At 41.8% G+C, this 13,736-nt stretch overlaps 1 protein-coding gene across 1 annotated transcript; it reads right to left on the reverse strand.

The window, feature by feature from the left end:
• Window positions 1–1,436: 1,436 nt before the first annotated feature.
• Window positions 1,437–2,886, reverse strand: gsx1 (GS homeobox 1). The gene is made up of 2 exons (XM_076751016.1): window positions 2,420–2,886; window positions 1,437–2,302 (listed from the first exon to the last, which is right to left on the reverse strand). Exons 1-2 carry the CDS (start codon window positions 2,796–2,798, stop codon window positions 1,950–1,952), a joined length of 732 nt encoding a protein of 243 aa, XP_076607131.1. The 5' UTR covers window positions 2,799–2,886; the 3' UTR covers window positions 1,437–1,949.
• Between the last annotated feature and the right edge of the window lie 10,850 nt (window positions 2,887–13,736).

Below are 13,736 nucleotides of genomic sequence, written 5' to 3' on the forward strand. Positions count from 1 at the left end.
TAGAGTTTTGTTAAAATGGTTAAGTGAACAATTAAATGAAAGTTTACAAGTGAAACTTCACGACCAAGAAAGGCACACTGATGCAGATAATGTGCTCTCCGCAATTTAAGAACTGTTTTTACTCCCTTTAAAAAACTCTGGAGATATGTTTCCAAGGAAGCAAATATAATTTAAAGCCTATTCAACGTCAGAAATATCATTTTGAGAAGCAAAGCTTCCGTCAGAGAGCAGCTGTTGCGGTGCGTAAAATAGGCGAACTAACCTGGAACCATACGCTAAACTCCTGCTTTGGTCTTTTTTGAAGATGTTTTAGCCATCAGATGACATATCTTTTATTTCAGTGAAAATATAATGTACCTTCTTTTTACATGAATTTTGACCAGAAGAAATAATGGGACTCATTTGCTTAAAATACTTCAGTTATGTTTGAGGATGCTGCGTATTTTTTGAATTGGCGTATTATTTATTTTTGTGGATTTAATGACTTACCATTAAAATCACATGATATGCTAATTAATAATTATGTTTCTTTATTTAAGGATAATATTGGCCGGGTTGGAGAGGCTTGCATGATGTCTAAAACCCACCTGGAGCTCATAAAACCGACAATAAATTAAGCTACACTGGTGCGTTAACAATAAGAACAATATGGGTCATGGACACCAAACTGTGTCTTTTCCTCATTTATTTTCATGTTAGATCGATATCTTAAGATATGCACACTCCTGATGCACCATTATACACCCACGGTGATTATTAACTCAGTCACACGAGACGGATCATTTCAGCTGGGATGAAACTTGAAAAGAGCTCCAGAGGGCCAGGCAGTGATATCTGGATTGAGTGTCCCCCAGGGAAGGCACATAAAGGGGCCCCATAACAATGTCTCTATCATCTCTGAGTGATAAAGATTATTTAGCATTTGATTTACTCGTTCAGGATGAGAGTTCAGCTCATGTGGCCTAATGAGCTCCTTCTAGATACCCAAGCATGTTTTGTTTGTCTGAAGTGTGCAGTGCAGGCTGAAATAAAAACAAAACAAAAACACTTGTCATTCCCAGTTTCTTGTTGAGCAAAAATATCACCTTTGGTTAAGAACACCAGACACCACTTAGCAGCTTTACCGTCATGTAAGAGAATATTACAATCTATAATCTACACTGCAAAGAAACTCAGTCTTCACGTCTGGAATAACGCACGGCTCATGCTGCCACACAGAGCGCAGCCAGGCAGAGTATAAACGTGTGAACATGTAATTCATGCTACCATGTATACCAAAGGCTATCACACAGTATTTGACATTATCTGTTTTGTCTTTTTCAATATAATTTAATGTCCAAACCCTTAATATCAACCCGAGATTACGCGCGCCACTGTGCGCATTCAGTGGTGCGCCAAAACCAAAAATATTTAAACTCACACGACAACGTAGTCTTCCGCTCAGAAATATTTTTTATTTAAGTATCAACATTTTTAAATAAATAAATATTTTTCAATTACACTGAAGATATAATTTCAGAGTTATTTCAGCGATGTGACATTGAGGGAATGTCTCTCCAGCTTTCCTTATTTTAAGTCACAGTTCCATCCACGTAGAATGAATCTAACCAGCAGTCACCATGTATACAAAATACTGTCTCCCTCAAAATACTAATAAACAATGTTGCTATTGTTTTTTTTGTTTGTTTTTCGTTTTTTCATTTGGGTTTGTCTTTACAAATATGCCTACCATACTCGGATTGGCAACAACAAATGGACCGTTTTCAGAAAAAAACTACATACAAAACGTACAACATGTATACAGCTATACAATAATTCAGGGCAATTCCCTGATTAAATATTCTCTTTCTATGTACAGACGACTGAACACAAGTGGATCAGTCTTGCTTTTTTTCAGTTTTTGGCTGTATTCAAAATCATGAGGACCGAAATCTTTCAGAGGGGAGAGTTCAGGGGGAGACGGACAGGTCCACGTCCTCCTTCTCGGACGAGGAGGGAGATATGGGAATGTCATCCTCCTCTTCCTCTGAGCACCTCGCGGCTGACAGGGACGAGCATTTGCAGTTATGTGATCCAGTCCTTTGGCCGCTGCTCTTCCCCTCCTTTTTGTGCTTCACTCTGCGGTTCTGGAACCAGATTTTCACCTGCTTCTCAGACAAGTTCAGGTATGTGGCGATCTCGATGCGCCTCAGTCTGGAGAGGTACATGTTGGAGGTGAACTCGCGCTCCAGCTCCAAAAGTTGCGTGCTGGTGAAGGCTGTGCGCATGCGCTTGCTGCTCTGAAGTTTGCCGTTGCTGTTTTCTGCGAAACAAAATAAGAGAGATTGTCAGCCACAGTTTAGATCATGATAACAGCCGAAATGTGGGTTTTGTCCACACGATCAAACGTGAAAGTTTAAAGTTTGAAGCCTTTACTCACCGATGGAGATGCAGTGGAACTGTCGAGGGTCTGGGACTGAGTACGCGGCTTGGTATATCCCCGGTGCGTGGCTGAGGTTTACGCTGTTGGATGAGGAGTGTTGCCTCGACAGGGCCGAGTGACAGTACTGTGAGCTGAAGGGAGGGAAAGACGCCTTGAGGAGCGGCAGCGTCGGTGGCGACGGGTGGAGCTGGGACGCGGTCATGCACAGCGGGCAGAAGCACAGCAGCCCGGCTTTCCTGGAGTGGCAGGAGCCCGGCATCCCGTGCGGGTGGTGCGGCGAGTGTACGGCGTACGGGAATAAAGGTGGGTTGTTCTCGCTCCCCTTGTCGTTGGCCTCCCTTAAAATCAAGGAATCCACAAGAAAAGACCTCGGCATGTCTGCAAAGTCGTTGCTCAGCGTGGTTGAAGTTGAAGCCGGCGCGTCGTCGTGGGCAGCCTGCTCTCCTCCGGACGGTGGACAGCGAAGTGGTGCTGAAGGAGCGCCGACGCTCCTTAAATAGCCGCCGTGGACTCGGTTCGGCCATGTGACGGTTACGCTGTAAGCGGCCAAGAGCTCTCAATAGGGTTTTGTGCCTTTCTCTCGGCATTCCCACTGCACGCTTCCCCATTATTTCACTTGTTAACTAAATGAACTGCATAATGTAGTCTATTCTTGTCAGCCCCACCCACGCCGCAAGAGGCGGCACTGCCCATTCTCCCTTTTATCATCACTCTCATTTTATCATAGAGCACAGCTTCAATTTGCGAGAGAAAACGTTTCGGAAAGCCAGTATGTGTATCCAGTTTATATCTTAGCCATTAAGGAGCATATTAGGTGCGTCCAGGCATACCTCACAGTCTTAACTGTGTCCGTATAACCTCACCCAAAAACTTTCAGAAGTAGCTACATGTACATTTATTATTAATAACAGCAGGTAAATTGCAGAATCATCTCCCCTGGTTTATTTTAACATGAAAGGTTCATTTCACCTGCAGCTGGTGAGACGCACCATCAGCTGCACGTGTGCATGTATTATATTTTTGCCTCGTTATTTTTCTGAATAAACGTCAACCACTCTTCAATAAATTTCTGTATGTATGCAGTTGATTTTTTGTGTATCCATGTGCAGGCTGACAGGTCCTCTGCACTTGTGTGGCGACTTCACTGGCCGCGTTGAGCGCAAACAGAAATGCAACAGCTGAATGTAAAGTTTATGCATATCCATTTTAAGGTTAATGTGTCATTTCTGGGCACAAAAAAAAGGGACAAGTCATTGCCTGAAGGCAGTGCTGTTAAAGAGCAGTGATTAATTCCTTTGCTCGGGCCCCTGCCGAGTCGGGGGGAAAGAATATGTAAAAATAACCAGGTTTTCACTCTGCGGCCCTTATTGAATGTCATTGTGGAGGGTTTTCAATGAGAGAGAAAGAGAGTCGAATTAAAGTGTGTGACAGCGGCGGATAGACGCAACAAAGGCGACTCTGTCATAGAGGAGCCCAGTGCGCGGCGCGTGAAGCCCCCGCCTCGCGCTCTGATTGAATTAAGTAATAGGAAAACATTTTCTTTCACTTTAAGGCTCTCTGAACAAGACCTTCAAAGGGTGTGGACCCGTAATGTGTGAGTAAATAGTGGAATGTGAGTTTTCAATTTCTTCTTTCCCCAACAGATCAAATCAAATTGTGGATAAATATGACATCACTTTCCTCGCTCGCCTCGTGGCATTATGCTTGATTGGGCGGTGATGATGCTTACACAGTTAGTGCGTTTAGAGTTTAACCTGTTTTTGCTTATTATTCGTCCTTCCTGTGCATTATTTAGCGCACACCTATTTAATTATTGACAGGAGCGAAAACCTGCTCCCTTGCCGTCTGCCCAGGTTTATTGTTTACATGTCGTCTGCTTTTTATCGGCAGGATTTTCCATAAATGAGCCCCTGCGCTCAGAACATACCCACATGACGGTGTGATGCTATCTGTTTTCGCCTCATAAAAGAGGCCTAATGTGCTCAGCTTCACACCACTAATCTTCCATAAAGGCCGGACCTGTAATTAGGCTGCGCCATTAAAGTAGGTACAAATTAGGAGCAGTTAAACCCCTTAACGAGACAAAATATCTGTCCGAATGACTGTCATATCTGCGAGAGCCATTTTCATTTTTGTACCCTTTCATTTCCTGCCAGGAATTAGCCATTAACTAGACTGTCAATCTTGTTGCACTCTCTGAAACCTGTAAATACAAATCAATCGCTTTTATTCCGATTCTTAATTAGGTAATAAGTTAATGACGTGTTGTCATCATCGGTTAAAAGCGCCATTATTCCCGTGTAGAGTTGGCCAGATCGTGTGCTTAAGCTTAAAATAAAATAGGCAAATTTCTTTCTTTCTTTCTTTCTTTCTTTTTTTTTTTCCAGCCCTGGCCCTAAAGCACTGCAGATTTAACGAGGGTTGTGCCTCAAATCCAGCCTTTTACAGCCGCAGGTAGCCTGCATGGCGCTGGCAGCTTGATGTATTGCTTAACATAAAGATGTTATCAAAGGCCCTAATTTTCAAATTATGTACAGCAGTCACCCTGTGGATAGGAATAGAGGTTTCATGGGTCGTCACGCAGGGAGGCTCATCCTAATTTGCAATCCCAACTGGAGACTGACAAATAGTTTTGACCTCCCTCTGGAGGCGCGGGCCAGAAGTGCAAAGAATCTCATTCTCCATAATCACTTGTTACTGAGATAAATAATGGAGGGAAATAACCCATCTCACATTACAACGACTCTATTACATTTTTTTTGCACTAGTCCCAAGCTCGAAAAAATATACATTTATAGCCACTTGTGATAAGGTTCATGTATCATCACATCCATATCTGTGTTTTCCCTCAAAAACCAATGAGCCAGACTAATTTGGCTTCATGTGTTTGGTAACTAGCATACAGCTGTGGGTTGGCAAAGCTTCTTAACGTTCGTGATTGATACGGGGGAAAGTAATGCCCCCGAAATAGTAAATTATTTATAAGATATTAAGTTGGAACAATTGCCATCACTCAAGTTCATCCCTGATGATAACGCTGACCAGTGCCTGCTGTGCCGTTGGAGAAGCACATTTTCAGGGGCTTTTATGCAATTATACCCAAAGATCTCGTGCCTGATGACATAAAGAGAGCAGTCTGTTTATGGAGATGTAGTCAATATCTCCTTTTCTTTTTGGTATGAATAATTCATAGTTTAAGACACTATCCCCCCTCACTTAATATGTACACACACTTAAACACCCACACATCTCTAATACAAATGATGGTTTTAGCTGACAGTGTAACAGGATTTAAGGTCCCAGTGGGGTTTGGCCCAGCCGTGGATGGGCGCTGTGACTGTCGACGTGACACAGAGGGCCGGCTGCCCCTCCTAATCTCCCCCTGAGGCAACATCACAGACTGCAGATCCTGCTGCACCTCTATGGACACACAAAGGCCTGATTATCATTCATATGCTCACCAGAAACACCAGTCCAATAGATAACAGATGACACATAAGTACCAGCTGAATGGTGCAATATGTTTAGGCTGCTGGAGTCTATAGGGACTAATGAATCCTTAAGAGAGAGGGAGGCTGACAAAGAGATGCAGTCGGTTGAGGTACCATAATGTGACAGATATAAGGCTCTACAGGTGAACGGGGACTGGAGTGAACCAGAGGAATCTACAGGCTTTTTTGGTGCAGCTGTAAACACGAGGAATTAAAGAACTTCTCTGTTTTATCATCCTGGAAGGTGACTAATATCTGGAAAGTGGAGGCGTCTCAGTGACTATATTTGGGATGAGGAGGTATTTACGTGACCATTTCAAGATAATAATTATGTGAAAGTGCTGCTTAACTCAGCGTGGCCTCGCAATTAAACCGGTCACACAGCATTTTTACTTTACCTAAAGTTGCCACAAATATGTGGCATTCAGTTAAACTGACATTTTTCAACACATAAAAAATATTAGAAATATTACCTTCATAGATTGTGCTAGAAAATGTGTCTTTTTTTCTATTGGCTCTTGTTATTCTTGACATGCAGCAGAACAAACATGAGACTGGAGGTGACTTTGTGCTGTGCTGTATGCTGGTTGACATCTGGCTGAATCCTCACTTTACCTCGATAAACTATACGTCCTTTGAAAGCGTAAAACGTCACAATTCAAGCTGTGTGACCATTTTTATGATCCCATTTTCACCGCCACAACAGTGACTTATTTTGTAACTGGAGTGCAAGCGATAGAAAACAGTAAAATTCAAAAAGTAAAGAAAAAGCCTAAACATTTACTGTGTCTGTGCTGCTGTAATTTTAGCTCACTATTCCTTAGATTACATCTGACAGTTAACTGCAGGATAAGAACTGCATTCAGAAACGTTCGAGAACAGAAAACATTTTATTTTGGGCTTCTAAATTTCTTGCTTGTGCACAAACATGGGAGTTTTTGTTGATAGGCTACAAAGAGTCAGTGCATTTCAAAACCCACGATGAGCCTTCTGTCTCTGTCACTGAGATGTAAAGCCAGGGGCTGACTACTGAGCCACTCTATTATCTTCCTTTGACACCCAAACAAGATTAGCTGAGACTGACTTTTATGTTTTTTTTATATATAAATATTTTTTTTCAGGAATTGAAGGAATAGCTGCAAAAATCTGGAGTGCTTGTTTAAAACATAATGCATCCAGTAGCTTCAGATCCCTCTGAAGAGCAGGTCACAAGAGCAAAAGACTGTTGGATGCTATTTTCAGATGAGATTTTCATGTTTGACTCAGTGTGTTTATTCAGTCCAGTCCAGGGACTGCAATGATGAAGCTGAGAGCAGCAAATAAATAAAAAAATAAAATAATAAGTGGTAGGAAAGTGGTGAAAAGAAGAGGTTGTCTAATCTGCAGTGCATTATTGATGCTCCATCCTAATATGAAGAACATTTGTCTTCTTCTTCTTCTTTTTAAATGCAGGTAACACAGCTAAAGCACTGAGTCTCCTCTGGCTCCTCCACAAGTGTCAGACGGTTTCAAAGCAAATATGTGGCAGCCAGATCATTTTGATTTAACATCGAGTACCTCTCTGTGCCTTCCTTCATAATGTTTTTGTCTGTGGTTCTTTATGTGCTTTGTGATCATTTGAACTGTGGTCACTTACACTCTGCTGCAAAGGGAACCCCAGTAATAATACGAAGCAGAGTCACCCAATAATAAGTCCTCCAATTATAATCTACCATCTTTACCAGTTTGATATTATATATATAATATCTCGAAATAGTACAAGATACAGGCACAGCCTCAAACACTAAACCAGTGAGTTGGTCTTTGTTGCCTCAGTTTTTTTTTTTTTTGTTCAGGCACATTTAACTTAATAATGTGTATGTAATTCTGCTCATAATGTTAAGTTACATTTAATACACACGTCACCTCAAAGACACTTCGACTGAAAAGCCGGACGCTGCGCTGCACGCTGAAACATCTCTGTGAGTCTGAATATGACAAACGACAGATCGTACGTCATGCTGACACAAGTCTGAGCTGCGGATCATTGGGGTGGATCCTGAAAATCTCCTAGCAACCTCCATCATGGAGGTCCATCAGAGAGAATAAGCCAAAGTCCCACATCGGAGCATACTGAGGGTGGGGTTAGGAAAAGTCACTTCTGCAGTTGGAAGTGTTGGAAAATTCATCTTTAACAACTGAAAGAAAGATTAAAATTCACTACTGATTATTGTACTTAAATGTAGTGTTTCATCTGAAAAACGAACATGAAGAGACACTCTTTCACATTTTTATGCAAATGGAAAACTCAAGCATGAGCTGAAAAGCACATACTGTATAAAACATACAGACAGCATGAATACATAAGCCTAAATTTAGGAATCTGCACATTATATCATTATTCCTGACTAAAAGAAATGACTAACAAGGAAAAAGAGAGCTCTGATGTGACTGAAACGCTTCAAAGTTTGCTTCATTCTGATGTTTTTCCCTTTCCAAAAAGCATTTTACTTTGGTCTTTTTCGTGCTTTCTCCCCTAATGGTAAATCTGGTGGCTGAATTTATGCCTCAGTCTGCCGTGTAGAGCCTCTCTGATGTGGTTGAGTCCAGGTCAAGTGCTGTTGCTAGGTGCGTCCTCACAGCTATGGCTGCCTCTACACAGCCGGCAACGCTGACAGTCTCAGCAGGTCTGAACACTACGACTGAACACAGTTAATGAATAACTAATCATCAGAGACAAACAGAGGGATGCACTATCCATGGAGGTTCTTTCAGTCGTGTTAAAAATGAATGTTGTTTATTCACTATACATGTTGTCATAAATCTGCAAACAAATGCAGCAAAGTCATAAATGTTTGGAGCTGTCATCAGATCTGGTGTTTCATGCAGCTCAATGATTTGCTCTCATTTACAAAATGCTTTCTGGTCTGTGCTCTCACTCCCGGTCTCCTCACTGTACCTCCAAACCAAGTTCAAACGGCTCATCAATGGAGGTCACGGCCAAAAGCAAACAAACCATGTTTATGTTGTGATAAACTATGTATTACCTGTCCCCAAAGATTCTGCAGGTAGGCAGAAACCAAGCAGCAAATTTCCAATTTTCAGAAATCTACAGGTTAACTCTTACTTACTTTGAATTTCTATCATTTTCATATAAACAACATAAACAACACAGTGTAAGTGATAATGTCATTATTTATAGAGGACTTTTCAGTGTTTGGGCTTCATCTACACGACTGAGATGCATCGTTTTGTGTCTTCCCAGGGCTCTGTCTCTGGTATAACATCCACTGCTGTTGTGTTGACTCTCTGTTAATGAGATCTCACAAGAGCAACATCTCATTTTCAATAGTGAATGTATTTTGATGCAGCAAAAATGTACTTGGCACTAAATAAAAAATATTTTTATAAGTTTTCTGCATATTATATGATATACTAAATTATAATGTTTCTAATTTTGTATGATTGTTATCCATTTTGGCCCGTTTTTCTATAAAAAGACACATAACCTTTACACCTGTGTACCCCCAACTTCTCTCGTTTGTGGTTGGTCTAAAAATATTAGCGTTCTCTCTTTTAGCATTTGAGATTCTTCTCACACAATCACAGAACATATGGAAGCTGAGTTAACTGAAAGTTGCTCTGTTTAAAGCAAATGGAGACGAGTTTAAAGTGACTTTACATTCATACTTGAGCAGAAGAGTGCACGCTGTGGGTCTGACCCAGTCTTGACAAGAATAAATGGGAAATAGATGCAAACCTGACAGTCTGGCCTTTCTAATGAGCCCATTTACATCTAAATGTGATGATGTTATGGGAACTAAAATGGCCAACTATGTCTTCCGTGAACTTTTTCAACTTCAGAGTAAGACAAATAGTACAAAGCAATACTATTTGCTGTCCAGTGTTCCTCATACGAGCACGCACACAGCATTTGTTAATGAATGAATGTTGCAACCGTGTCTTCTGACATGCAGCTTTCATCAATCCTCACACTTTCCGCATGAATGAAAAATAAGTAGAAGTTGGGTTTTGCTCAAAAATATTGTTTGAAAAACTTCAGAGAGCCATTAGAGGTCTAAATATCTTTGGATGATTTCAAATTCCCTTTTGATGTAAATCCATTGGTTCTGCCATAGATATGTCTCAAACTTCCCCTTTGACCCTATTCATATAAAAGCCTTGAAATGCTCTTCAAAAGGGTTTGTTACCCTGCGGAGGTCAGTAGGCTATTAAGTATGGCTGACTCACATTTTTTCCAAATCAGCAGACTTTTGGCCTAGAAATAACAGGTCAAACCAATGAATTTAATGAACTCTCCCAGACACAATGAATGCCTCTTGCCATTTGAACCCCAATAAAGGGATATGGGCAGGTCAGCCAGCCCTTTCAAGGGTTTGTACACAAATGTGACAGAACGCAGTCGCTTCAGTGTCTGTGCTGACAAGTTGTTCAAAGTGCTGGGGATGTCAGTGATAGTGCCTTCATCCACACTGCCACCTCTTTGTTCCCTATTTTGTGTCTGTTGCTCTTTCACGAGCAGTCCCACAAGTACAAAAGCGAAAGAATGCAAAGCGTCTTTTGCGATGTTCTGTTTGCCTCATTTCTCTCTGCCGAGTGTTGTGCTGTAAGACCAACAAGTGGGAGACTTTATTGTAGAGAAAACAAAGCAGCATTACGGCGCAGGACAACTTCTGATGGTGACTCGCTACTCCTCCCTCCTTTTCACCACTTTGCTTTTCTGATCCTCCCCTCTTTCCCTCCCATCTTTCACATTGCCCTTCGTTGATTGTCACTTCTTCTCTCTGAGCTTTCACTCTCAACGCTCTGATGTTTCCAGTAGGCTTTCTTTGATGGCTAATTTGAAATGAGAGCAGAGAAATTCAAGGAAAATTGCAGGGTTTCCTCTACGATTTTGAGTTTTATCCGGAACTTTTGCAAAAGTATCTGTGTCAAGTATGTTTCCTCCATGCAGCTGCCAAGTTGTTTTGTGCTTGGTTGAGAAAAAACATCTTTAAGCATATGGTATTTGTGTGTTCGCTTAATTGAATCAATTGGAGGCCCATGGGAAACCACCAAGGGGGGTAAGGGTTAGGGAGGAGGGAGGTCAGAGAGTTAGAGCAGGAAGGAGGGGGGATAAACACTCCAAAAAGGACTCATGTAACCATTACTTACTCATTTTCAGCTCAGCAGTTCATTATTACCTCCTTCTCAGCGTGTCTCTCTAAACAGCAGGATGAGCTTGAGGAAAAAGCCTCAGAGGAAGCGGACTCTAAAACCTCTGAGGTTCCTGAAACTTTATGGTTTTCTCATTAATGACCTCCTGCGGTTTGGCCCATTTCCTCTGCATTCAGCTCACATTAGCCTCCTTTCAGAAGTCACTATTGTGTTGGGATTGTTTTCATTTTCTTAGAAATCCAAATGTCGGAGTGTCAACGCAAACGTCTTAACATTTTGACATTTTAAAGCTAAACCGAGGTTGTGTCATTCTCTCAACTTCTCGGCCACATGGCGGAGAGAAACCTGAGGACACATTTTGGGGAGGAAAAAAAAAACAGTCTAAAATAATAATTTCTGAGGTTCTGAAGCCTTTGTTTTAAATGTTGCAGTAGGTTACAAACATTAAACTGTAGCCGCTCTTTAAAGGATGTTGTTTCCTGGGTGAAAGCAACACTTTCAGGGCAATGAATGAGAAATTTAGGCACATTTGCATAAGTAAGAGCAGACCCCCTGTATGATTTTCATAACCCAATATCCTCTTTTCTTCTCAAATTTCTATTGCAGGCATTGTGATTTGGATTCAGCTTTTGTTAGATTTTTTTTTTCTCCCCCCACTTTGTTGTTGTTGCATTTTACTTCTCCCCCCGTCATCCTAATGACCTCTGTGACGGCTTTTTACTCCGTCTCACACACTGCTTTTGACTAAACGGGGAATATATGGCTCGGTCTCAACTTTCTCTCAAGAGTTATGACGTAAGCAGTGTGAAAAAGCGGTTTGGGTTAATTCAATGTCTATATATGACCGTATATGTGAGAGTTGGTGTGATGACGGGTCACTGCCCATCTCACAGGGTCCCTCAGTTTTCTGCAGATGCGCTCTATTCAGGAGGCGACACGCGGCGGGACGCTGCTGGGAGGTAGTTACTATTTCTCCATTACCATAGAAACTAACACACTGGCTTTCAGATGGTCTAGGCCAGGGGTCCACTGACACCAACTTTCACACTAAGTCCTGACAAAACCCCAAATGGATCTCAGCGCTCTGAATAATGCCCATTTGTGTGCTATGACACCCAAAAAATAAAGAGGCCTCCTTTTTGGGGAAACTTTTTTATAATGAGCACAAGATGGGAAAAAACACTTGGGCACTGATATGGACTGAAGCAGTCAAGTAAAAAGCCTTTTACAAGTTATGATGGGATGTATGTAGACTCTTGTTTATCATGTGTGTGTATCATGTGTAGATTGTTGACAACCTGCTCTCAATTCAAGGAGTTTATGCAGCGTCACAAAGTGTGTATGTTTGTCCAACTTAAAAGGAATAGTTTGACTTTTTTGGGACTTTTTCTATTTCTTGCCAAGAGTTGCATGAGAAGATTAATACTATTCTCCTGCCTGGTAAATATGCTGGATACCCTGGCCTAGAATAAAGACTGAAACAGGGGGAATCAGCTAACGTGAGGCTCAGGTTATATCTTGTTTGTTTAATCAGTACAAAAACTGAGGTGTAAAAATGTCACGTTGTGGTTTAACAGGGAGTTATGCAGGACTTCCTCCTACTTACTTGGCAGCTAAGCTAACCAGCAGCTGTGGATATCTTCTTGTTTACCGTACAGACAATATCTAGACTCATGTTTATCTTGTTATCTGAATCCTTGTTTAACATCATTACTGTCTAATTGTGCTAAGTGTTTCTGCAGCTGCATGATGCTGCCAGAAAATGTCATTTTTTTTGTCTATCCTTAATGTATTTTGGGTAATGTCCAAAGACAAAACTCTGACACTGATGAGGAGTGAAGCAGCCCAGAAAAAACTACAGAAGTTTCCATTTTATGATGCCAAATACTTGCAACAGGGTAGCAACATCACAATCAGTCTTTATCTTATCTTGTCAGACAACAGCGTCGTTGCAGCCGGTTAAACGTCCTTTCTTACATTCTGCTTGCTCTCCACTTGTGTTTGTTTCTGCAGCTGCACAACTACGTTTCAATGCCAGAAATGTATCTTTTTTTTTTGTTCATCCTTAATGTATGATGTATATATTACATGGTATGGCTAATAATTGGGCATTGTGGAAGGTACAAGGTCAGAGTTCACAATTGATCCTCTCACCCCTGGCAGGTGCAGCTCACAGGAGTGAGAGGAGGCGGCCCCTCATCTCTCCCACCTCTTCACGCTGCTCAGCGAGAGAAAGGGAGGAGTGTAAATGAGTGCACTCCAGAAAGCCATCACCTGCTCCCTCCACCCTAAAATCCCCACTAACTCTGCCAGACAGAGATATCCTACAACCCCAGCTCAAATTTCTCCAACTCCGATTAATGAGAGAGGGGGGGGCAGAGAGAGGGAGAGAGAGGTTGAGAGAAAGGGGGGAGACAGAGAGAGAGAGAGGGGAAGGGGAATTAAGAATTTTAACTATTAGCAGCCATGCCGGGATTTTGTTCTTTTCGTCTGTTTTGTTGTTTTGAGTATGAACGCATTCATTGGCAGCAAAATGTACATTTGTCATGCTTATAGAGGGAATTGAATTGGACTGGAAGGGGCATTGAGTTTGTGCGCACAGAGAGCCCAAGGGTGAGGTTGTGTATTGATGGGTGCCCCTCCCAGCTTCTCCCAGATTCCCCCTC

The sequence above is a fragment of the Chaetodon auriga genome, chromosome 15 (assembly GCF_051107435.1).
Source record: "Chaetodon auriga isolate fChaAug3 chromosome 15, fChaAug3.hap1, whole genome shotgun sequence".
NCBI lineage: Eukaryota > Metazoa > Chordata > Actinopteri > Chaetodontiformes > Chaetodontidae > Chaetodon > Chaetodon auriga.

Excerpts from the sequence above, each read along its gene's own strand:
- gsx1 (XM_076751016.1), bottom strand. The coding sequence starts at position 2,798 with ATGCCGAGGTCTTTTCTTGTGGATTCCTTGATTTTAAGGGAGGCCAAC. Across the intron at positions 2,303-2,419 it reads GTTCCACTGCATCTCCATCG|AAAACAGCAACGGCAAACTT; the intron begins GTGAGTAAAGGC and ends TTTGTTTCGCAG.